This window comes from Euprymna scolopes, chromosome 19, assembly GCF_053919585.1.
Source record: "Euprymna scolopes isolate OS-2025 chromosome 19, ASM5391958v1, whole genome shotgun sequence".
Classification (NCBI taxonomy): domain Eukaryota; kingdom Metazoa; phylum Mollusca; class Cephalopoda; order Sepiida; family Sepiolidae; genus Euprymna; species Euprymna scolopes.
Window position 1 is genome coordinate 59637909 of NC_136500.1, and position 23365 is coordinate 59661273.

Here is a 23365-nt window from a genome sequence, read left to right on the forward strand (position 1 = left end):
AAAAAGAGTTTTCAAGCAAGAAAATAAAAATATTCCAATTATAGAAGAAATTGTAAATAAACTATTTAAAATATATTATCCCACCCAAAAAAAAAGACATTTAAATAATTAAAAAAAAGTTTTATTTTATTACTTGTAATACAAACAAATATAAATTGCCAATTATCGTTTTTACAGTAAATTATTTTATGGCGAGATATATATCGTTGGAAATGTGTTTCTAATGTTATTTAATTATTAAAATAAAATCAACTTTCAATCAATAAAAATATTTAGAGTTCGACTCGAACACTTGTACTGAAGTAACAAAAATGTTGGCTTGTTGTTACTTGATCTAATATACAGGATAATTACGAACAACTGAAATGTGGAGAATGATGACTTGAATATCACTTTATCTTAAATAAAAATAAATGAATCTTTACTTGCAATAAAAGTTCGATAACTCCAAAATTATTTAACTAAGTTATTTCCCTTATATTTCCCAGATTATAAAACAGACAATATTATGACTATATTAGAGTTGTTGTGAAAAAAGAGTACGAAAGAATAATTTTGTGTGTATATTAAAGTTCTCTTTTCCGTTGAAATAAAATCTTTTTCATTTATAATTTATGAATAAAGTTAGTTGAAAGCTCGACAAATAAACAGAAATAAACATAAAAGCATTAATTATAGACGAACTTATTGAATAAAAAGGATTTTTAAAAAATAATATTATCAAAGCTTCTTGCGCTAAAAAAAATCTCTTCATTTTAGATTTCCGTATTCAATAAGAATTACATAAAAGATAAGTAAAAATAGATATTAGATAAAATACTACAGAATAACATGAATTATTTACAAATGTTATTTACTTTACAGATTGATATAGAATTTGGGGATGTGTAAAAAATGGTGCCCGAAAAACTCGTCCCGGGAAAACTTGTCTCCGGAAAGCCCGTGCCCGGAAAAATCCCCCCTTTTTGCTAGGTAAGAAAAATGATCCCTTATTGAATAAATATCGATTGAAAACACATTTTATTATCGTTCTTGAAGGAGATATTGTTTCTAAAAGAGACTATGCACCCCCATAATATTTTTAAAAATTATTTTTAACTCTTGTTTAAAAAAAAAATAAGATACGAAAAACGAAACCAAATATTTATTTTAAAAAATACTCTAGTTTTAACACTTTTTGTGTCATTAAGAAACAAAAATAAAGAAAGAAAACACGTATTATCAAAGTAAGCAATTATTTTATTTAGAAGAATTAATTCAGTTAAATAATTCTTGTGTTATTACAAAATAACAAAAAAAGAAAACACGGTCTTATTTTGGTACGGCGTTGAAATAATAACGTTATTATTTCGAAAGCAATTCTTAACATGGGGAGGAGGGGGTATCGTTTGAAAGTCATTTCGGGGTCACTTGTGCAGTACTTAAAAATATACATATTTATATTCTTTTGTGGGTGGGGGAGGCTCGTTTTAAAACTACATCTACCTCAGTATTTTCTTTAATTTTCAGACATTTTTTTGTTAAAAATTATTTACTAAGTAATGTCGAGTGAGTGCGACATTACTTGTTATTTCTTTTTAACTAAATAAACTCTTTAAAATAAGTTTAAACACCAAAAACTTACAAAGCTAGGTAGAAAACGAAAACTAAAAAAAATCAATTAAATTTTTTTTAAAACAATAAACATGTAAAAATATTTTTTAAAATATTATGGGTTGTGCATTATTACCTAAAAATATACAAATTTCTTTTTTTTTATTATTGGGGGGGGGTCTCGTTTTAACACCTTAATATTTTCTTTAATTTGCTATTTTTGAGCAATTATCCCCCTAAGACGTGATCCTCTTCTGTCGGGCATTATTGTTCATAAGTAACACCCGACATTACTTTTTTTTTTAAACTAAATAAACTCTTTAAAATAAGTTGAAAGACCAAAAACTTTCAAAGCTAGGTAGAAAACGAAAACTTAGAAAAATTGATTTAATTTTTTTAAAACAACAATAAACAAGTAAAAATATTTTAAAAAAATATTATGGGATGTGTATTCTCTTTTAAAGACAATATCTTCTTCAAGAACGGTTATAAAATGTGTTTTAAATCGATGTTTATTCAATAAGGGACCAGTTTTCCTACTTAGCAAAAGGGGGCGAGTTTTCCGAAATTCGAAAAAAATGGTTGCTATGAAATGTATTTAATCAACAATTATGTTTTGATAAAATTGATATTTTTCTGGATAGTGCAAAAAATATTTTAGAATGAAAATCCAATAACATGCAGCAAATATGAGTTTATTAATATTTCTATGGAAATAGTGTCCATTATATTTAAAATAAAGAAGAACCCAAATGAGATAAATTAATAAGTACCAATAAATGCTCTGAAAGTAATATTGTGCTACATAGTTCAATACTAATAATGAAGTCACATTGTAAGAGACAAACTTTAATTTACTTTGTCCTGCTTCATTTGAATGCTCCTTTACTATGTAAAATTTCATTCACTTTTTTTTGTGGAGGGAGGAATGGGTTAAAAACCATTCACTTCGAAATTACTACGCGTTCTTTTCTCACACCATTACAACAATAATCATATATTATTATAATAATATGTGAAAACGATGCTACATCAAACTGTGGCCAGTCATATATTCTTTTCCGAGTTGCCAGATGGTTTTTTTTATAAGCGAGAATTAATGAATTTGGCTTCTTTTTTTTTTTTACATTTTAACCTCTAAAAGTTATTTGGCCTTTTCCATTAATTAAGAAAGGAACAAGCAGAATATTATATAAATAGGATTTTGAAGATTGAATCGTTTAGTCATTAAATCATTGGTTGAATAAAATCGTCATAAAACCATTATTTAAGCCATTAAGATTAATGTAATGTTTTAATCTCTATAAAATATATAAATACTTGAAATCTTATAATATTTGCGAATTTGTCAAGTATTTCAAAAGCCAAAAAACGACCTATTTAACTGTTTAAATGCTTACAAGTCTTGTATTCCATCTTTGTCCATATTATTCCATTAGCTTTATTTACTTTGTATTTTAGATCAAGTGACAGCAATTAATTATATTATTTGTAGTTATTTATTATGCGTTAGCCAGTCGTGATAATAAAAAAGCGTTTTTTTTTTTTTTTTTTTTTTTTTTTCTCAAAAGAATATTTATGCGAAATTAGTTTTTACCGGTACTTCAAAATGTAATCGTAACAATCTATTGTATAATTAATATTTCTGATGAAACTTTAGTAAAAAAAAAAAAAAAAAAAAAAAAAAAAAAAAAAGACGATGTTATAAGTGATAAAAACACATAATTCCATACTTTTAATCTACCACTAACCCTAAGTTCGGGTTTTAATAGAAAAATAAAATCTGGAAAGGATGCGTGTGACGGGTTTGTTAAAGTGAATTTCGCTTAAAATATTTAAAAGTCATATATAACTATGGAATTAAAAAAAAAAAATACTAGCGGATAATTGTATACAAGTTTTTACTTCAGTCGATGTATGATCGAGTTTCATCATGCGACAATTACAGATTCATGAAGTCATTTGTGAACGGTGTGACATACGTTATAAGTATGAGATATTATTTAGTTAAGTTAGAATCAAACGGTGAAAAATAAATGTTATATTGAGATATAAACAGTTTGTAGTGAAGAGAGATGCGATTCGATCGAACGCCAAACAGTGATTGGTTTGAATAGCGACCATCTTTATTTCATTATTAAAATATTATTGAAATAATCAGCTTTCAGTTAATCATTTATTTCACAACTCAGGACAGTGGCGAGACTTGTCACTTAAAATGGCGTAACAAAACTTGACTGCAAATTATAGGACGATATTGTGTTGTTTCCACTTGATCAAATATGCTGCATAAATAATTCCAAACAACTGAAATATGGAGAATGATGATTTTAATGTCACACGATCTCAAGTAAAAAATGATTACAGATAATGTAACATGTAAAGTGCAAGTTCAATAACTCTAAATTAATTTAACTAAGTTATCTCCCTTGTATTAAAATTAAAATTGAGACAGTAAAAGTTTAAAGAAGACTTCCCCTCGCTTGATCTCTTTTTCCAGAAATTCAAATCATTTTTATTAGAATAAATTATTTTATGACCAGTCGTTGAAAATGTTATTTAATTATTGAAATAAACAGCAATTTATTTCAGAGCTCTAGTCAGTGGGGAGATTTTGTACTCAAACTGAAGTAACAATAATTGACTGCAAATTATAGAATGATGTTTGCTTGTTGCCACTTGATCATAACATGCAAAATAATGACAACTAAAATGTGGAGAATGATGATTTTAATGTCACTTGATCTCAAGTAAAAATGATTACATGTGAAGTCCGATCTCCCTTGTATTAATTATTCAAACTGAGACAGTAGTAGCCTAAAAAAACTTGCTGTCACATGATCTCTCATGAGAAATAAATAAAAAAAGAGTATTTTTTAACAATAACTACAGGTGTATGTATCAAAGTTTAAATAAAATTATTTGAAAATGTTAACTTTACAGATTGATACGTTCGTTTGACAGAATTCGGGGAAAAACATCAATAGATCAAATAAACACCGCATATATATCCTATTTCATGAAATAGGTTTGTATGTGTATGTATATTTACGTATTGAGGTGTGTGATTGACCTATTGGATACCATCGTGGCCTTTGAATCGTCAATATAGACATGCCCTGATCGTTTACTGACTAACACTTGGTAAAAGTATGAACCAGCAATATCGGTCATTTTTTTACTAAAGACAACAAAAGGAAAACGTTTTCAAAAAACTAGATTACAAATAAATGTTAACGTGAAATTTATTGGGTGGGTTTCTATCAGTATTTTGTTGAATTCACTACTGAGCAATTATACAGACTTCAAAAGATATGACACTCTCGTTTCGGCCATTTTTCTTTTCTAGTTCTCCCGTAACATTGAACACTTTTTTTCCGAAATTTTTAATCGCTTCAAAATAAATTAAGCCACAATCAAAATAGGTAGAAGAATAACAAGGTTTTACTGTACACATAGATTCGATTAAAAAACAAATATATAACAAATAAATGTTATCAAAGGCAAGAAGTGGATAATTTTCTAGCGTGTTTATTTAATGTAACATGTTTATTCGGCTCGTAAAACATACAGTGGTTACCGATGTATTGGAAAATTAAAAATGGCGCTTGACTCTCTTTGACACGGTAAGTTTAGGAAAAAGAGTTGAAAATAAAATAATATACAAAATACTGTTATAAACCCACCAAAAATATGCCAGCCTATGTCACGTTAACACATATTGAGCGAGTTTCTAACCGTATTTTGTGTAGTTTTTTATTTTTAATTCCTTTTCCCAAACTTATCGTGTCAAAGAGAGAGAGAGTCGGGCGCCATTTGCAATTTTCTAATACATCGGTAAACACTATGTTTCTCGAGCTGAATAAACATGTTACATTAAATAAAAACATTAGAAAACTATCCACTTAGGTAGAAAAGTAACTTATCTCGCCTTTGATAACATTTATTTATGTATTTGTTTTTTGACAACTTTTTCGAATCTATGTGTACAGTAATACAAGCTCTAATAACTTATCTTGCCTTTGATAACACTGGTCAACACAATATTGTTGGCAGGCAAAGTAAGACTGGTTTCTGGGGTTTTCAAGGGCGCTGAATCCGAATCTGACATTAGTTTTTTCAAATTGGCTCTAGTTTTTGAGATATCACAGGGGGTCGTTTGTCTGAAATCACCCATTCGCGACCATAGCTAAACGTACAAAAAACGGCTAAATAGTGCATAAATGTCAGATATTGATTTTTATGATAATCTTAAACCACAAAGACAGTGTAAAATCTCAATCTAACAAGTTAAGTTAGATATAACATCATTTCATTTATCCTATAACTGAACACTTTTCATAGATTTCGAGGATATACAAAAAATTTGCTAAAAATTTGCTGAATTTTAATTCTCCAAGTGAAAAAAAACATTTACATAATCAGTTATATATCATAAATTAATGCAAATCATTATACACTAGATTCTTAGTTACAATGAACACACAAAACAATATTTTATTCACAAAACTAAAATTGACGTTTGTACGATTTTCGCTAGTGAGCAACTTTTGGGCAGTCTCTCAAAAGGTTCCAGCAGTAGTCTGCCATCATGTGCTCATCCCATTTGCCTTGATACCTCTCTTCCATTGTTTTGATGTCTTGATGGAATCTCTCTCCCTGCTCCTCACTGTAATCACCAAGATTACCAGGAAATCTGTCGAGGTGGCTAAACAAGAAATGAACTTTAATGCTCATATTTGCCCCTAGTTTTCCGTATTCAGTAAGCATCTTACGGACCAATTGCTTGTAATTGTCAGCTTTGTGATTTCCCAAAAAGTCTGTCACTACATCTGTGAAGGACACCCAAGCATTTAACTCAACCGTGTTCATATGATTAGTGAAGTCAGAATCCCTCATGAGCGTTCGAATCTGAGGTCCATCGAAGATGCCACCTTTAGCTTTTTCGATGGAAAGACCTGGAAATTGCCTGCATATGTACTTGAAGCAATCCCCATACTTGTTCAGCGCCTTAACAAACTGCTTCATGAGCCCTAGTTTTATGTGCAATGGAGGGAAGATGATTCTAGCCCTGGGTACCAAAGGCTCATTGATGACGTTGGCTGTGCCGACTTCGAGACTTTCTCGTTCTGGCCAGTTCTCCCTTCTCCAGTGCTGGATTCTTGCTTTGCTATCCCACAAACAAAGAAAGCAGGGATACTTTGTGTACCCACTTTGCTGACCAAGCAGAAAATTCACCATTTTCAAGTCCACACCAATCAGCCATTTATGAGTGTTGTAATTCAGCTTTTCAAGAACAAATTTGATAGCATCATACTCTTCTTTCATCTTGGTAGAATGGCCAATTGGTACAGGAGCAAACTTATTGCCATTGTGCAAAAGTAAAATTTTTAGACTTGCTTTCGAGCTATCTATGAAGAGACGCCAATCTGCTGGGTCATATGATGAGATCCCCATGCAGTTAAGAAGTGCAGAAACGTCATTACAAAAGACCAGGTCGTCTTCTTTAGAAAAGAAACGAAGCAAGCTGCCTTCCCTTGTCCTATAGTATGTTACTTTTGTGCCAGAATCAAGAATGTTTTTCTCTTGGAGTCGTGATGCAAGAACTTCAGACTGCTCCTTCGACAAACAAAGGTCTCGCACTAGGTCATTAAGTTCAGATTGATTGAAAAGCTGAGGGCCATTTGAGGGTTCTCCATAGTCACTACAGCTATCATCACTTGATATTGAAAGATCAGCTGGAATCTCTTCGGTTTCATCGATTTCAGGCAAACTGGTGAAAACAGGCACAGGTAGATCCTCAGAGTGCGCAACAGGACGGATAGCAGAATCCAGGCTCGGATACTGCCAATTTGCTTTCTTGTGCTTGTTAAACCCCGTCATGTCATTGAGACAGAAGTAGCAGTCATCAAAATGATTGTTGGGCTCTCTCCACACCATTGGTACAGCAAACTTCAACTTCAGCTTACCGTTGGTCCAACCGCGGAGACTTTCTACACAGGTTTTGCACACCATATGTGGGGCCCAAGACTTGTCTTGGTCACCAAGTATCATATCGAAGTATGCTTTGTACGCCCTCTTGACAAAGTCTGTAATATTCCTCTTTTGTTGTGCCATATATATATACTGTCCACAGATGTAACAAAAGACATCCGGTTCATATCTGCAACATCTTCTAGAACTCATTTTCTCTCTGGAACTCATTTTCAACTGTGGAATTAAAAAGAAAATTCTTAAATACTGTTTAATTTATACTGCAACTATATTTATGGAACATGTTATTAAGTAATTACAGTATATAATTATATAAAAATTCTCCCTATATAAATAATTATATAAAAATTCTCCCTGAAATACTTCAATATATACATAATCATTATAATGATTCAATAATATCAGAAAATTATTATTTACTGCTTCTATATTGAAGTATTTCAGGGAGAATTTTAGCAGTTTAGGCTTATTTGGGGCTATCAGTATCTTCTAAACTAGAGCCAATCTGGCAAAACCAATGTTATATTCGTAATCAGCGACCTTCAAAACCCCAGAAAACACTCCTAGATGGTCTGCCAAAGAAAAAAAATAAAAATTTGTTGACCAGTGTAATATTTATTTGATTTATCATTGTTTTTTTTTTTTTTGTTTTTTTTTACCACGTTTCCGTTTTGTTATTTCTAGTGAAAAAAAAAAAATAAAAATTGATTCCCGCTTCAAATATTTATAATATTGCTTAAAAACAGTGTGGTATTTATTTACGTAGTTTGTCTCAAAGAAAACTAAATTATTTGCAACGCTGTTATTTGTTCACGAACTTTTTTGCGATTAAACCACTTTAATCAATTGGTTGGTACTGGTCGCGATTTGAGTTCCCTGCCGAACACCATAAAAAACACTAACTTCTCCCTACGCATTAGCAAAGGACATGTTTTAGTTGCCATAGTAACTAAACGATCATGAATTTTTATCGACTTTTTATAAGTTTTACTGTTTATGAATATTGAAATAAAAGAAATTACTACACATTTATTAATAATATCTCACTTTTATCGCCTTTTTTTTTAATCACTTTTATCGACTTTTTTTTTTACTGTTTTACTGTTTATGTGTCACTTTTATCGACTTTTTCTTTTCTTTTTTAAATAGCATTTTCTTTTTAAATGACGACGTTTTTACTGTTTATGAATATTGAAAGAAAAATAATTACTAAACATTTATTAATAAAAAAATGGGTGCTAGTGCACTTATGATCCGCGCTGTATTTTAAATCGTATTTCTAAGTTTAATTAATGTTTTTTTTTTATTCAATTGTAAGGTTAAAGTAGAGAATAGGTACAAAACACCCTCCCCATGTTAAGAATGGCTTTTTAAATAATAAAAAAACATTAAACCTTAATTAAACTTAGAAAAACGATTTAAAATATAGCGCGGATCATAAGTGCACTAGCACCCATTTTTTTTTTTTTAGTAGTAATTATTTTTCTTTTAATATTCATAAACAGTAAAAACGTCGTCATTTAAAAAGAAAATGCTATTTAAAAAAGAAAAGAAAAAGTCGATAAAAGTGACACATAACAGTAAAAAAAAAAGTCGATAAAAGTGATTAAAAACAAAGGCGATAAAAGTGAGATATTATTAATAAATGTGTAGTAATTTCTTTTATTTCAATATTCATAAACAGTAAAACTTATAAAAAGTCGATAAAAATTCATGATCGTTTATTTACTATGGCAACTAACACATGTCCTTTGCTAATGCGTAGGGAGAAGTCAGTGTTTTTTATGGTGTCCGGCAGGGAACTCAAATCGCGACCAGTACCAATTGGTTTATCGTTCAACTTCTGGGACTATTTTAAGTTAAAAAGAAATCGAAATGAGTATTTATAATTATATTATAAATATGATGTTGATTAAAAGTCTGTAGTTTCACGTTTGCCACTGGGAGCAGTTAATGCAAGTAGGTTATGGAGAAACACAACAAAAAATCTCTTTAGACAGAATAAGCGAAATCAAAAGAAGATGGCGACTGACTTTAACCGCGTCGTATGACAAGACATTTCAATTTACTTCAAACGAAATTCAAATGATGGGGCTAAATTTTATATTAAATCTACTGAAGGTGCGTAAAATAATAAATGCAAAAAAAAAAATAATAATACTTCATAAATAATCGCAGAAGTCAGAAATAAAAAATCGCATTAAGTAAGATTGACGAAAAACATTTCGGGAAAATGTTGGTGGCCCTGAAAAGGGCCGTTTGTGTTGTGTCAAGGAAATAAGAGAATTTACTTGGCAGCTTTCTGGGTCTTCTTGGGAAGAAGTACAGCTTGGATGTTGGGAAGGACACCGCCCTGGGCAATGGTCACTCCGGCCAAGAATTTGTTTAATTCTTCGTCATTACGGATGGCCAATTGCAAGTGACGGGGAATGATTCTGGATTTCTTGTTGTCTCTCGCAGCATTTCCAGCCAACTCGAGAACCTCAGCGGCCAAATATTCCATGACGGCAGCCAAATAGACGGGTGCACCTGCACCAATTCTCTCCGAATAGTTACCCTTGCGGAGGAGACGATGGATACGACCAACGGGGAATTGAAGTCCGGCACGGGATGAACGAGTCTTGCTCTTTCCCTTGGCTTTACCTCCTTTACCACGACCAGACATCTTTAGGTTTTGCTGCTGTTCTTTCAAAAAGCTCAAACGACTTTAATTTACAAAACGCACGCAACTTGCATTAAATACGCGTAGATCGGCTCCGGCCAACTGCTGATTATTTTACCGCTCACACAACGGCGTTCTTTTGTCTGTTTTAAGTGCTTTCACAAGTTGTGTAGTTTTGTTGCTAGTTTCTGACCAATCAAATACGAGAGATTTGAGAGAGAAAATTTTGATTGTTGCTGGGAGCCGGCGTGTTTCGTATAAAAAGGAAAGGGAAGACGTTGCCTTTATCATTTCTAATTTGTCGAAATGGCTCCCCCCACTGAAGTTAGCAAGAAAGGCGCTAAGAAAGCCGGTAAGGCTAAACCTGCCCGTGATGGCAAGAAAAAGAGAAAGAAGAGGAAGGAAAGTTATTCCATCTACATTTACAAAGTAATGAAACAAGTTCATCCTGACACTGGAATTTCTAGCAAAGCCATGTCTATTATGAACAGTTTTGTTAACGATCTTTTTGAGAGAATCGCTAATGAAGCCAGCCGTCTGTCCCATTACAGCAAGAAAAGAACACTTAGCAGCCGTGAGGTCCAGACCGCTGTCCGTCTCCTTCTCCCTGGTGAGTTGGCTAAACATGCTGTCTCTGAGGGAACCAAAGCTGTCACCAAGTACACCAGCGCCAAGTAAAAAGCGTTTTCTTCCAAAGAAAAAAATTCCCAAAACGGCCCTTTTCAGGGCCAAACATTTTTTCACGAATGTTTCTTCACTTTCTATATTTTAATGCGATTATTCACTGTTTAGATTTCATAGATATCCCCATCTCTTTCTATGGCGTAAATATTACTTATTTCTATATAATGTATATTTGTAGAAGATTAGGGAAAGACAGTCTTAAATTATATTTGTAATTTTTATTTGTGAACTTGTAAATTTGTTTAAGTCAATCTTAATACAAATTTTTGCATTTCTTTCAATGTTTTTATTTAAATTTATATTTTTTTCCAGCTTTCTTATTCCTTATCCGTACAATCACATTATGATATGCATCTAAATATTACCTGAAATATTTTTGTTTTGTTTTTTAACGTGCATTCATTTAACGTCTGAAATTTTAAAAAATAAAGCTCTTAAATAATTTAAATAATAAAAAAAAAAGCTATTACGTAATCAATACCAAGCAAGTAACCAACTTTAAAAGTTTTTAAAAGATAAATTATACAAATTCTAAATGAATTGTTTTTTCCGGTTTGTATTACTGTACACATAGATTCGAAAAAGTTGTCAGAAAACAAATATATAACAAATAAATGTTATCAAAGGAAGATAAGTTACTTTTCTGCCAAACTGTTTTTATTCAATGAAAACATATTTATTCAGCTCGAAAAACATACAGTCTTTACCGATGTATTCGAAAATTCAAGATGGCGTCTCGCACCCTCTTTAACACCGTAAGTATGGAAAAAGGTGTTATAAATAAAAAAAACTATGCAAAATACTATTAAAAACCCACCGAACCTATGTCACGGTAACATATATTGAGCGAGTTTTTAACAGTATTTTATCCGGTTTTTTATTTATAACATCTTTTTCCACACTTACCGTGTTAAAGAGAGAATAAGACGCCATCTTGAATGTTCCAATACATTGGTAAACACTGTATGGTTTTCGAGCTGAATAAACATGTTACATTGAATAAAAACACGAAAAATATATCCAGTTTGGTAGAAAAGTAACTTATCTTGCCTTTGATAACATTTATTTGTTATATATTTGTTTTTTGACAACTTTTTCGAATCTATGTGTACAGTAATACAAATCCATTTTTTCTAATGTGCGAATGTATTTTGATTGTCTTACCGAAGTTCAAATCTTAATTTCGGAGTTCAATTCTTGCATATCAAATATAATCGAAACAGACTTTAAAAAATTACACCCCTTGTAAAATCGACAGAAAAACTTAGTTTTTGTCCAAATAAATCGATTACAATTTTTAACTCATCGTCGAAATTTCAAACATTCGCTGCAAGTTTTTCTTGTGTTCACCTGAATCTAGACAGTTTTTCGAACCGCATAAACGTTTTAAAGTGAGTAAAGCCACAAAAACTTTATCAGATAGGTAGAAGAGTAACTTGTCTTTAATAACATTTATTTGTTATTTGAAAATTTTTCGTACCACGTGTATTGTAAAACAAATCCCCATTCTTTTATTTCTTATTTTGAAGTTTTTGTCGAGTCTTCAAAGAAATCGCGGCCATTTTTTCTTGTTCATCGGTAGCGTTCAATGTAGCTTGCTTTTCGAACAGAATAAACATTTTACAAAAACAATATTGAAATCTTATCCAGTTATAGAGAAAACGAACTTATCTTACATTTTCTAACATTTATTTGTTATATTTGTTTTCTGGCAACTTTTTTGTATCTGTGGATCGTAAAACAAATCCAAATGGGGTTACAATACTTGACTTTAAAAAAAAAAATGTTTTTGATAGTTTGTTGCGGACGTCATGTTGCCTATACTTCTGCATCATCCTATGTAATATTATATTACTAATATATACTTCATATATATATACATACGTACATGTGCTGTGTCATGCACACACAGGGGTCACAGAAAAATCATTTTATTTTTATTTCAATAGAATTTATTCATTTTACATTTTTTTTTTTTTTTACCTTATTAATTTTGTTCGGGTTTATTTTCTATGAAATTTAAATGTATGCTGCGTATTTGTTTATTAGAATTTCATTTTTTCGATTTGAGAGAGAATATATATATATATATATATATATATATATATATATATATATATATATATATATATATATATATATATATTCCGTTTTCGAGAATCAGGAAAATCATTTCAAGGCACAATTTCCCGTCATTTTTGTAGCAAAATGTAAGGATATGTAGTAATTCTTTTTTTGACTTTGCTTGCAAATATTTCGACACGAGTTTTTCATGGTTTGTTTTTAAAATTTGAAGTTTACTACATATTTATTTAGTAGAAAGAAACGATATGTTAGAACGTAATGTCGCCGTAATTAAACTCTCCAAAATTACGAAAAATAATCGGTTAAAAAATAATTATCGATGAAAACAATTATTGAAAGAAAATTTACCTAATTGAGTTTTTAGTTATCTCCCGTCGATAAACCGGTTTAATTACAAAACAATGACTTCACTAATTATAATACTTACTATATTAAACAAAGGGACATAACTCTTGGGTCGTGTATAATAAACCGTCAAATTTTCTTTTAACGATCTTTAAAAATTGTCGGGTGCTTATTTATATTGAGATATATGCAAAATATTACAGTTCAAAATAGGAAAACGGTATACGAGGAAAACTTATCGGCAGGATTGCAGTTTACAGGGAAATCAAGGGACGCAACTCCTGCCAAACTAAAAAGGACGCAAACAGAATCACCGGGGGGCACCTGTTTCAATTTTTAAATTACGAATTTTAACCGAACCTACTACACGTGGAATAATATAACAAGTTTTAAGATTTCTTTTGAATAGTTCATTTCTTTCTAATTCCTTTGTTTTTTATTCGTTTTACTTCTAAATTATTTTCTTCTTTACCTTACCAAGGACTTGATCGACTCGCTCAAGGAATTTATGAGCACGACACTGTCGTCCACGAAAACAACTTCGTTGATCCGTTGGACCCTTCAGTGCACACACAGACTATTGAAGGACTATGGTCACACGCCAAAAAACATATACGAAAGTTTGGGAATCGACAAAATATGTTCGGCTTGCATCTGATGGATTTTTTATGGCGAAAAAGAGAGAAGGGTGAATGTTTTCCATGAATCATCAGATGCATCCGCGAACAGTATTCGTTTTAAAAATTAACTGTTTAATAAAGTTCTATGTTCTTAAAATAATTCTATGTTCTTCAAATAATTCTTTCTTAAAATAATTCATAACTGTTTTTCGTTTTAAAAATTAACTGTTTAATAAAATTCTATGTTCTTCAAATAATTCTATGTTATTAAAATAATTCTTTCTTAAAATAATTTATAACTGTTTTATAAAGTTCTATGTTCTTCCTTTGTTAAAAAAATAACTTATTCAAACAGTTCATTTAAATTAACAAGAAAAAGAAAAATTGAAACAGGTGCCCCCCGGTGATTCTGTTTGCGTCCTTTTTAGTTTGGCAGGAGTTGCGTCCCTTGATTTCCCTGTAAACTGCAATCCTGCCAACTTATCTGTTGAAAATGTTAGTTTACATTAAAAAAAAAAAAAAAATGACGGAAAAGTTTCTAGTCGAATTTTAGCAATAAAAATGTCCGTAAATTAGTTTTTCAACTGACATATTTCGCATCTTTCTCAATAAAGTACCGATTTTATTTGTAAAAGTATTTTCCAGAGTGAACAATTTCAAAATGTGCACAAATCTCAGATCCATATTGCCACATTGACATTTACTGAGTGCTTCTCTACCAGTGTTTTGTTAAATGTTGAGGACTGATTTAAAAAAGGGCATTTATTTAGCAGAAACGAAAAAATAGTAAGAAACAAAAAACAAAATGTTACCAAAGGCAAGATAAATTTTTTCCTTACCTGAATAGGATTTTGATGTTTTAACTTATTTTAAAGTATCTTTATTTAAAACATAAGTATTGCCTTGTTGATAAGTTGGAGCGAAAACAAGATGGCTGCATCTAATGGGTGGATTTCTATCACTACTGTTTAATTTTTTTTTTTTTCCAAACATTCATTTACCAAATAAACTCAGTGTTTATTAAAATAATATTGCTACTCGGAATTATTATGAGTTGGGCAGTTATAATAGAGAACGTTTGGTTTTGTAAGTGTTTATTAAAATGAAATCTGTAGAATTCACTTGTCACGTGAACCAAACTCCCATCAATATAACCACCTAAATATACTTTTAGTTAAAAATGAATTTACTTAATTGAATTCCCACCCCATTAAAAGACACCAACGATGATCAAAAAACATTAATCGATTAGATATAAAGAAATATATGCAATTTTATTATCATCATTCCTTTGTATTTTTTTCAATTGCAGTCATTATCTTTGAGAACTGACAAAATTCCCCCACTTTGTTTTGAATATTTCACAGATAATTTAACTTAAATTCTTGCCTAAAAACAAAGTTATTTAAAATTATAGGATTTCTTTTCTTTTTGAGTGATATACCATATTTGCTCAAATATTGGAAGTTAGTACATGGGATTAATACTTTTGTTATAATTGTAAAATTATTTTTAAGTCTGAGGTTTTTAAACAGAATAGCTAATTATTCATGTCTGCAATGAAAACAAAATAAGCGAATTATACAGAATGAAAAACGGATTAAAAAAAAAAAAATCCATCAAATTAGACGTTATGAAAAGATAAACGCATAAAAGTTAGATTTGGAAAAATACTTTTCGGAAAATGTTGGTGGCCCTGAAAAGGGCCGTTTGGTTTGGTTCGTTTTGTGTTGGGTCAAATAATGGTTTAACCTCCGAATCCGTAAAGGGTTCTTCCTTGTCTCTTCAGAGCGTAGACGACATCCATGGCGGTGACAGTCTTCCTCTTGGCGTGCTCGGTGTACGTGACGGCATCACGGATGACATTTTCAAGGAAAACTTTCAGGACACCACGAGTTTCTTCGTAGATCAGACCAGAGATACGTTTCACACCACCTCGACGGGCAAGACGACGGATAGCGGGTTTCGTGATACCCTGGATGTTATCACGAAGTACTTTACGATGACGCTTAGCGCCTCCTTTTCCTAAACCTTTTCCTCCCTTTCCACGACCAGACATGTTGTTGTCAATTGAAGTAGTATGAAAATACTAATGTACGGCGGACAACACATCAAATTCACTATATATAGGTCTCCGCACAAAATCCGGCGGACCTAGTTGAAAGCACCCCACGTGATGCTTTATTACCAATGAAAATAAAGGGAAATATTTGAACATTTTGCGAGCACCGAACAAAGGAAAACTGAACGAGCACTTCAGAAAGTAGCAGCAGCAGCTGATAACAGCTCATATAAAAGCTGTAACGGTCGTCGGCTCGTGCGTAAAATTCATTTGGAAATCATTTGAATAATAAGTTCGTCGTAATGGCCCGTACTAAGCAGACCGCTCGTAAATCCACCGGAGGAAAAGCTCCTCGTAAACAGTTGGCTACCAAAGCGGCGCGTAAAAGTGCTCCAGCCACTGGTGGAGTGAAGAAACCCCATCGTTACAGGCCCGGTACTGTAGCTCTCCGTGAGATCAGACGTTATCAAAAATCCACTGAGCTTCTCATCAGGAAACTTCCCTTCCAACGTTTGGTTCGTGAAATCGCCCAAGACTTCAAGACCGATCTCCGTTTCCAGAGTTCTTCTGTGATGGCTCTTCAGGAGGCCAGTGAAGCTTACTTGGTTGGTCTTTTCGAAGACACCAACTTGTGTGCCATCCACGCCAAACGTGTCACCATCATGCCGAAGGACATCCAATTGGCTCGTCGTATCCGAGGCGAGAGAGCTTAAATTTATTATCTCTCTTCATATTCAAACGGCCCTTTTCAGGGCCACAAATTTATTATGAAAGTTTTTTCTTACTGTTGTAATTTAATGCGATTTTTATGTTTTATAAGTTTTCTATATTCTGTCATTGACTTTTTTCAATGTGATTTTCCTCTTTAGGTGCGTTTATAAGTGAAACGACATTTTTCGACATTAATTGTTTTTAGGCAATTTATATCCGAAAAAGTTGTAAAAAAAAACAAAACAAATAAATGTTATCAAAGGCAAATGGCGCCCAAGACAAAATAATATTAAAAATCCACCGAATAACATATTGAGCGAGTTTCTAACAGTATTTTGTCTGCTTTTATAATTTTAACTCCCTTTCCCAGACATACCGTATCAATGAGAAAGTCGGGTGCCATTTTAATTTTCCAATACATCGGTAAACACTATGTTTTTCGAGCTGAATAAACATATTACATTAAATAAAGACATCAAAAACATATCCAGTTAGGTAGAAAAGTAGCTTATCTTGCTTTGATAACATTTATTTGTTATATATTTGTTTTTTGACAACTTTTTCGAATCTATGTGTACAGTAATACACACCATTATTTATTATTAAATTTATTGAATATTTCCTATGAGGTTTCACCGAGCATTAGATTGAATAGATTAGTAATACACTGCAATTTAAAGTAATTATTATAAATAACTACAAAAAATGTTGATGTACCGTAAAACAAAACAACAGAACCATACCGTTAAAAGAATCTTATCAAAACTTTAAAAAGAACATATCACTCGTATGTCAGCTAGAGCATGAATTAATAACTCTCTAAATCCAAAGATAATCTGCATAAAATGACTCAAAGGGTTGATCTGCCGTACAATCCAACAAACGAACCTCATCATTTTTGTCCACTGAGATTCATTCGCAAATATTCTCTATTTATATACGTTATTACTATGTTTACTAAATTCAAATTTTATGTTTCTGTTCATTAGAAAACTATTATACTAATAAGAAAGATAAAATAAAGTATTTTAAAAATATTTTAATATAAACTGTGTAAAAAGAGTTTTCAAGCAAGAAAATAAAAATATTCCAATTATAGAAGAAATTGTAAATAAACTATTTAAAATATATTATCCCACCCAAAAAAAAGACATTTAAATAATAAAAAAAAAGTTTTATTTTATTATTTGTAATACAAACAAATATAAATTGCCAATTATCGTTTTTACAGTAAATTATTTTATGGCGAGATATATATCGTTGGAAATGTGTTTCTAATGTTATTTAATTATTGAAATAAAATCAACTTTCAATCAATAAAAATATTTAGAGTTCGACTCGAACACTTGTACTGAAGTAACAAAAATGTTGGCTTGTTGTTACTTGATCTAATATACAGGATAATTACGAACAACTGAAATGTGGAGAATGATGACTTGAATATCACTTTATCTTAAATAAAAATAAATGAATCTTTACTTGCAATAAAAGTTCGATAACTCCAAAATTATTTAACTAAGTTATTTCCCTTATATTTCCCAGATTATAAAACAGACAATATTATGACTATATTAGAGTTGTTGTGAAAAAAGAGTACGAAAGAATAATTTTGTGTGTATATTAAAGTTTTCTTTTCCGTTGAAATAAAATCTTTTTCATTTATAATTTATGAATAAAGTTAGTTGAAAGCTCGACAAATAAACAGAAATAAACATAAAAGCATTAATTATAGACGAACTTATTGAATAAAAAGGATTTTAAAAAAATAATATTATCAAAGCTTCTTGCGCTAAAAAAAATCTCTTCATTTTAGATTTCCGTATTCAATAAGAATTACATAAAAGATAAGTAAAAATAGATATTAGATAAAATACTACAGAATAACATGAATTATTTACAAATGTTATTTACTTTACAGATTGATATAGAATTTGGGGATGTGTAAAAAATGGTGCCCGAAAAACTCGTCCCGGGAAAACTTGTCTCCGGAAAGCCCGTGCCCGGAAAAATCCCCCCTTTTTGCTAGGTAAGAAAAATGATCCCTTATTGAATAAATATCGATTGAAAACACATTTTATTATCGTTCTTGAAGGAGATATTGTTTCTAAAAGAGACTATGCACCCCCATAATATTTTTAAAAATTATTTTTAACTCTTGTTTAAAAAAAAAATAAGATACGAAAAACGAAACCAAATATTTATTTTAAAAAATACTCTAGTTTTAACACTTTTTGTGTCATTAAGAAACAAAAATAAAGAAAGAAAACACGTATTATCAAAGTAAGCAATTATTTTATTTAGAAGAATTAATTCAGTTAAATAATTCTTGTGTTATTACAAAATAACAAAAAAAGAAAACACGGTCTTATTTTGGTACGGCGTTGAAATAATAACGTTATTATTTCGAAAGCAATTCTTAACATGGGGAGGAGGGGGTATCGTTTGAAAGTCATTTCGGGGTCACTTGTGCAGTACTTAAAAATATACATATTTATATTCTTTTGTGGGTGGGGGAGGCTCGTTTTAAAACTACATCTACCTCAGTATTTTCTTTAATTTTCAGACATTTTTTTGCTAAAAATTATTTACTAAGTAATGTCGAGTGAGTGCGACATTACTTGTTATTTCTTTTTAACTAAATAAACTCTTTAAAATAAGTTTAAACACCAAAAACTTACAAAGCTAGGTAGAAAACGAAAACTAAAAAAAATCAATTAAATTTTTTTTAAAACAATAAACATGTAAAAATATTTTAAAAAATATTATGGGTTGTGCATTATTACCTAAAAATATACAAATTTCTTTTTTTTTTTTATTGGGGGGGGGGGCTAGTTTTAACACCTTAATATTTTCTTTAATTTGCTATTTTTGAGCAATTATCCCCCTAAGACGTGATCCTCTTCTGTCGGGCATTATTGTTCATAAGTAACACCCGACATTACTTTTTTTTTTTAAACTAAATAAACTCTTTAAAATAAGTTGAAAGACCAAAAACTTTCAAAGCTAGGTAGAAAACGAAAACTTAGAAAAATTGATTTAATTTTTTTAAAACAACAATAAACAAGTAAAAATATTTTAAAAAAATATTATGGGATGTGTATTCTCTTTTAAAGACAATATCTTCTTCAAGAACGGTTATAAAATGTGTTTTAAATCTATGTTTATTCAATAAGGGACCAGTTTTCCTACTTAGCAAAAGGGGGCGAGTTTTCCGAAATTCGAAAAAAATGGTTGCTATGAAATGTATTTAATCAACAATTATGTTTTGATAAAATTGATATTTTTCTGGATAGTGCAAAAAATATTTTAGAATGAAAATCCAATAACATGCAGCAAATATGAGTTTATTAATATTTCTATGGAAATAGTGTCCATTATATTTAAAATAAAGAAGAACCCAAATGAGATAAATTAATAAGTACCAATAAATGCTCTGAAAGTAATATTGTGCTACATAGTTCAATACTAATAATGAAGTCACATTGTAAGAGACAAACTTTAATTTACTTTGTCCTGCTTCATTTGAATGCTCCTTTACTATGTAAAATTTCATTCACTTTTTTTTGTGGAGGGAGGAATGGGTTAAAAACCATTCACTTCGAAATTACTACGCGTTCTTTTCTCACACCATTACAACAATAATCATATATTATTATAATAATATGTGAAAACGATGCTACATCAAACTGTGGCCAGTCATATATTCTTTTCCGAGTTGCCAGATGGTTTTTTTTATAAGCGAGAATTAATGAATTTGGCTTCTTTTTTTTTTTACATTTTAACCTCTAAAAGTTATTTGGCCTCTTCCATTAATTAAGAAAGGAACAAGCAGAATATTATATAAATAGGATTTTGAAGATTGAATCGTTTAGTCATTAAATCATTGGTTGAATAAAATCGTCATAAAACCATTATTTAAGCCATTAAGATTAAGGTAATGTTTTAATCTCTATAAAATATATAAATACTTGAAATCTTGTAATATTTGCGAATTTGTCAAGTATTTCAAAAGCCAAAAAACGACCTATTTAACTGTTTAAATGCTTACAAGTCTTGTATTCCATCTTTGTCCATATTATTCCATTAGCTTTATTTACTTTGTATTTTAGATCAAGTGACAGCAATTAATTATATTATTTGTAGTTATTTATTATGCGTTAGCCAGTCGTGATAATAAAAAAGCGTTTTTTTTTTGTTTTGTTTGTTTTCTCAAAAGAATATTTATGCGAAATTAGTTTTTACCGGTACTTCAAAATGTAATCGTAACAATCTATTGTATAATTAATATTTCTGATGAAACTTTAGTAAAAAAAAAAAAAAAAAAAAAAGACGATGTTATAAGTGATAAAAACACATAATTCCATACTTTTAATCTACCACTAACCCTAAGTTCGGGTTTTAATAGAAAAATAAAATCTGGAAAGGATGCGTGTGACGGGTTTGTTAAAGTGAATTTCGCTTAAAATATTTAAAAGTCATATATAACTATGGAATTAAAAAAAAAAAATACTAGCGGATAATTGTATACAAGTTTTTACTTCAGTCGATGCATGCGCGAGTTTCATCATGCGACAATTACAGATTCATGAAGTCATTTGTGAACGGTGTGACATACGTTATAAGTATGAGATATTATTTAGTTAAGTTAGAATCAAACGGTGAAAAATAAATGTTATATTGAGATATAAACAGTTTGTAGTGAAGAGAGATGCGATTCGATCGAACGCCAAACAGTGATTGGTTTGAATAGCGACCATCTTTATTTCATTATTAAAATATTATTGAAATAATCAGCTTTCAGTTAATCATTTATTTCACAACTCAGGACAGTGGGGAGACTTGTCACTTAAAATGGCGTAACAAAACTTGACTGCAAATTATAGGACGATATTGTGTTGTTTCCACTTGATCAAATATGCTGCATAAATAATTCCAAACAACTGAAATATGGAGAATGATGATTTTAATGTCACACGATCTCAAGTAAAAAATGATTACAGATAATGTAACATGTAAAGTGCAAGTTCAATAACTCTAAATTAATTTAACTAAGTTATCTCCCTTGTATTAAAATTAAAATTGAGACAATAAAAGTTTAAAGAAGACTTCCCCTCGCTTGATCTCTTTTTCCAGAAATTCAAATCATTTTTATTAGAATAAATTATTTTATGACCAGTCGTTGAAAATGTTATTTAATTATTGAAATAAACAGCAGTTTATTTCAGAGCTCTAGTCAGTGGGGAGATTTTGTACTCAAACTGAAGTAACAATAATTGACTGCAAATTATAGAATGATGTTTGCTTGTTGCCACTTGATCATAACATGCAAAATAATGACAACTAAAATGTGGAGAATGATGATTTTAATGTCACTTGATCTCAAGTAAAAATGATTACATGTGAAGTCCGATCTCCCTTGTATTAATTATTCAAACTGAGACAGTAGTAGCCTAAAAAAACTTGCTGTCACATGATCTCTCATGAGAACTAAATAAAAAAAGAGTATTTTTTAACAATAACTACAGGTGTATGTATCAAAGTTTAAATAAAATTATTTGAAAATGTTAACTTTGCAGATTGATACGTTCGTTTGACAGAATTCGGGGAAAAACATCAATAGATCAAATAAACACCGCATATATATCCTATTTCATGAAATAGGTTTGTATGTGTATGTATATTTACGTGTTGAGGTGTGTGATTGACCTATTGGATACCATCGTGGCCTTTGAATCGTCAATATAGACATGCCCTGATCGTTTACTGACTAACACTTGGTAAAAGTATGAACCAGCAATATCGGTCATTTTTTTACTAAAGACAACAAAAGGAAAACGTTTTCAAAAAACTAGATTACAAATAAATGTTAACGTGAAATTTATTGGGTGGGTTTCTATCAGTATTTTGTTGAATTCACTACTGAGCAATTATACAGACTTCAAAAGATATGACACTCTCGTTTCGGCCATTTTTCTTTTCTAGTTCTCCCGTAACATTGAACACTTTTTTTCCGAAATTTTTAATCGCTTCAAAATAAATTAAGCCACAATCAAAATAGGTAGAAGAATAACAAGGTTTTACTGTACACATAGATTCGATTAAAAAACAAATATATAACAAATAAATGTTATCAAAGGCAAGAAGTGGATAATTTTCTAGCGTGTTTATTTAATGTAACATGTTTATTCGGCTCGTAAAACATACAGTGGTTACCGATGTATTGGAAAATTAAAAATGGCGATTGACTCTCTTTGACACTGTAAGTTTAGGAAAAAGAGTTGAAAATAAAATAATATACAAAATACTGTTATAAACCCACCAAAAATATGCCAGCCTATGTCACGTTAACACATATTGAGCGAGTTTCTAACCGTATTTTGTGTAGTTTTTTTTTTTAATTCCTTTTCCCAAACTTATCGTGTCAAAGAGAGAGAGAGTCGGGCGCCATTTGCAATTTTCTAATACATCGGTAAACACTATGTTTCTCGAGCTGAATAAACATGTTACATTAAATAAAAACATTAGAAAACTAGCCACTTAGGTAGAAAAGTAACTTATCTCGCCTTTGATAACATTTATTTATGTATTTGTTTTTTGACAACTTTTTCG

At 30.6% G+C, this 23365-nt stretch overlaps 3 protein-coding genes and 1 pseudogene across 4 annotated transcripts; 2 read left to right on the forward strand and 2 right to left on the reverse strand.

Moving 5' to 3' along the window:
- Positions 1 to 9874: 9874 nt before the first annotated feature.
- On the reverse strand, positions 9875 to 10252 carry LOC145240247 (histone H2A-like). Its single transcript, XM_080103828.1, has one exon. The coding sequence runs from the start codon at positions 10250 to 10252 to the stop codon at positions 9875 to 9877; it is 378 nt and encodes a 125-aa protein (XP_079959954.1).
- A 239-nt stretch (positions 10253 to 10491) lies between these two features.
- Positions 10492 to 10953, forward strand: LOC145240155 (histone H2B, gonadal pseudogene; annotated as a pseudogene). The gene has a single exon (XR_013862497.1). The product of XR_013862497.1 is annotated as a histone H2B, gonadal pseudogene (transcript).
- Positions 10954 to 15730: 4777 nt separating this feature from the next.
- On the reverse strand, positions 15731 to 16042 carry LOC145240248 (histone H4). The gene has a single exon (XM_080103829.1). It carries the CDS (start codon positions 16040 to 16042, stop codon positions 15731 to 15733), a length of 312 nt encoding a protein of 103 aa, XP_079959955.1.
- A 305-nt stretch (positions 16043 to 16347) lies between these two features.
- On the forward strand, positions 16348 to 16758 carry LOC145240249 (histone H3). The gene has a single exon (XM_080103830.1). The coding sequence runs from the start codon at positions 16348 to 16350 to the stop codon at positions 16756 to 16758; it is 411 nt and encodes a 136-aa protein (XP_079959956.1).
- Positions 16759 to 23365: the final 6607 nt, after the last annotated feature.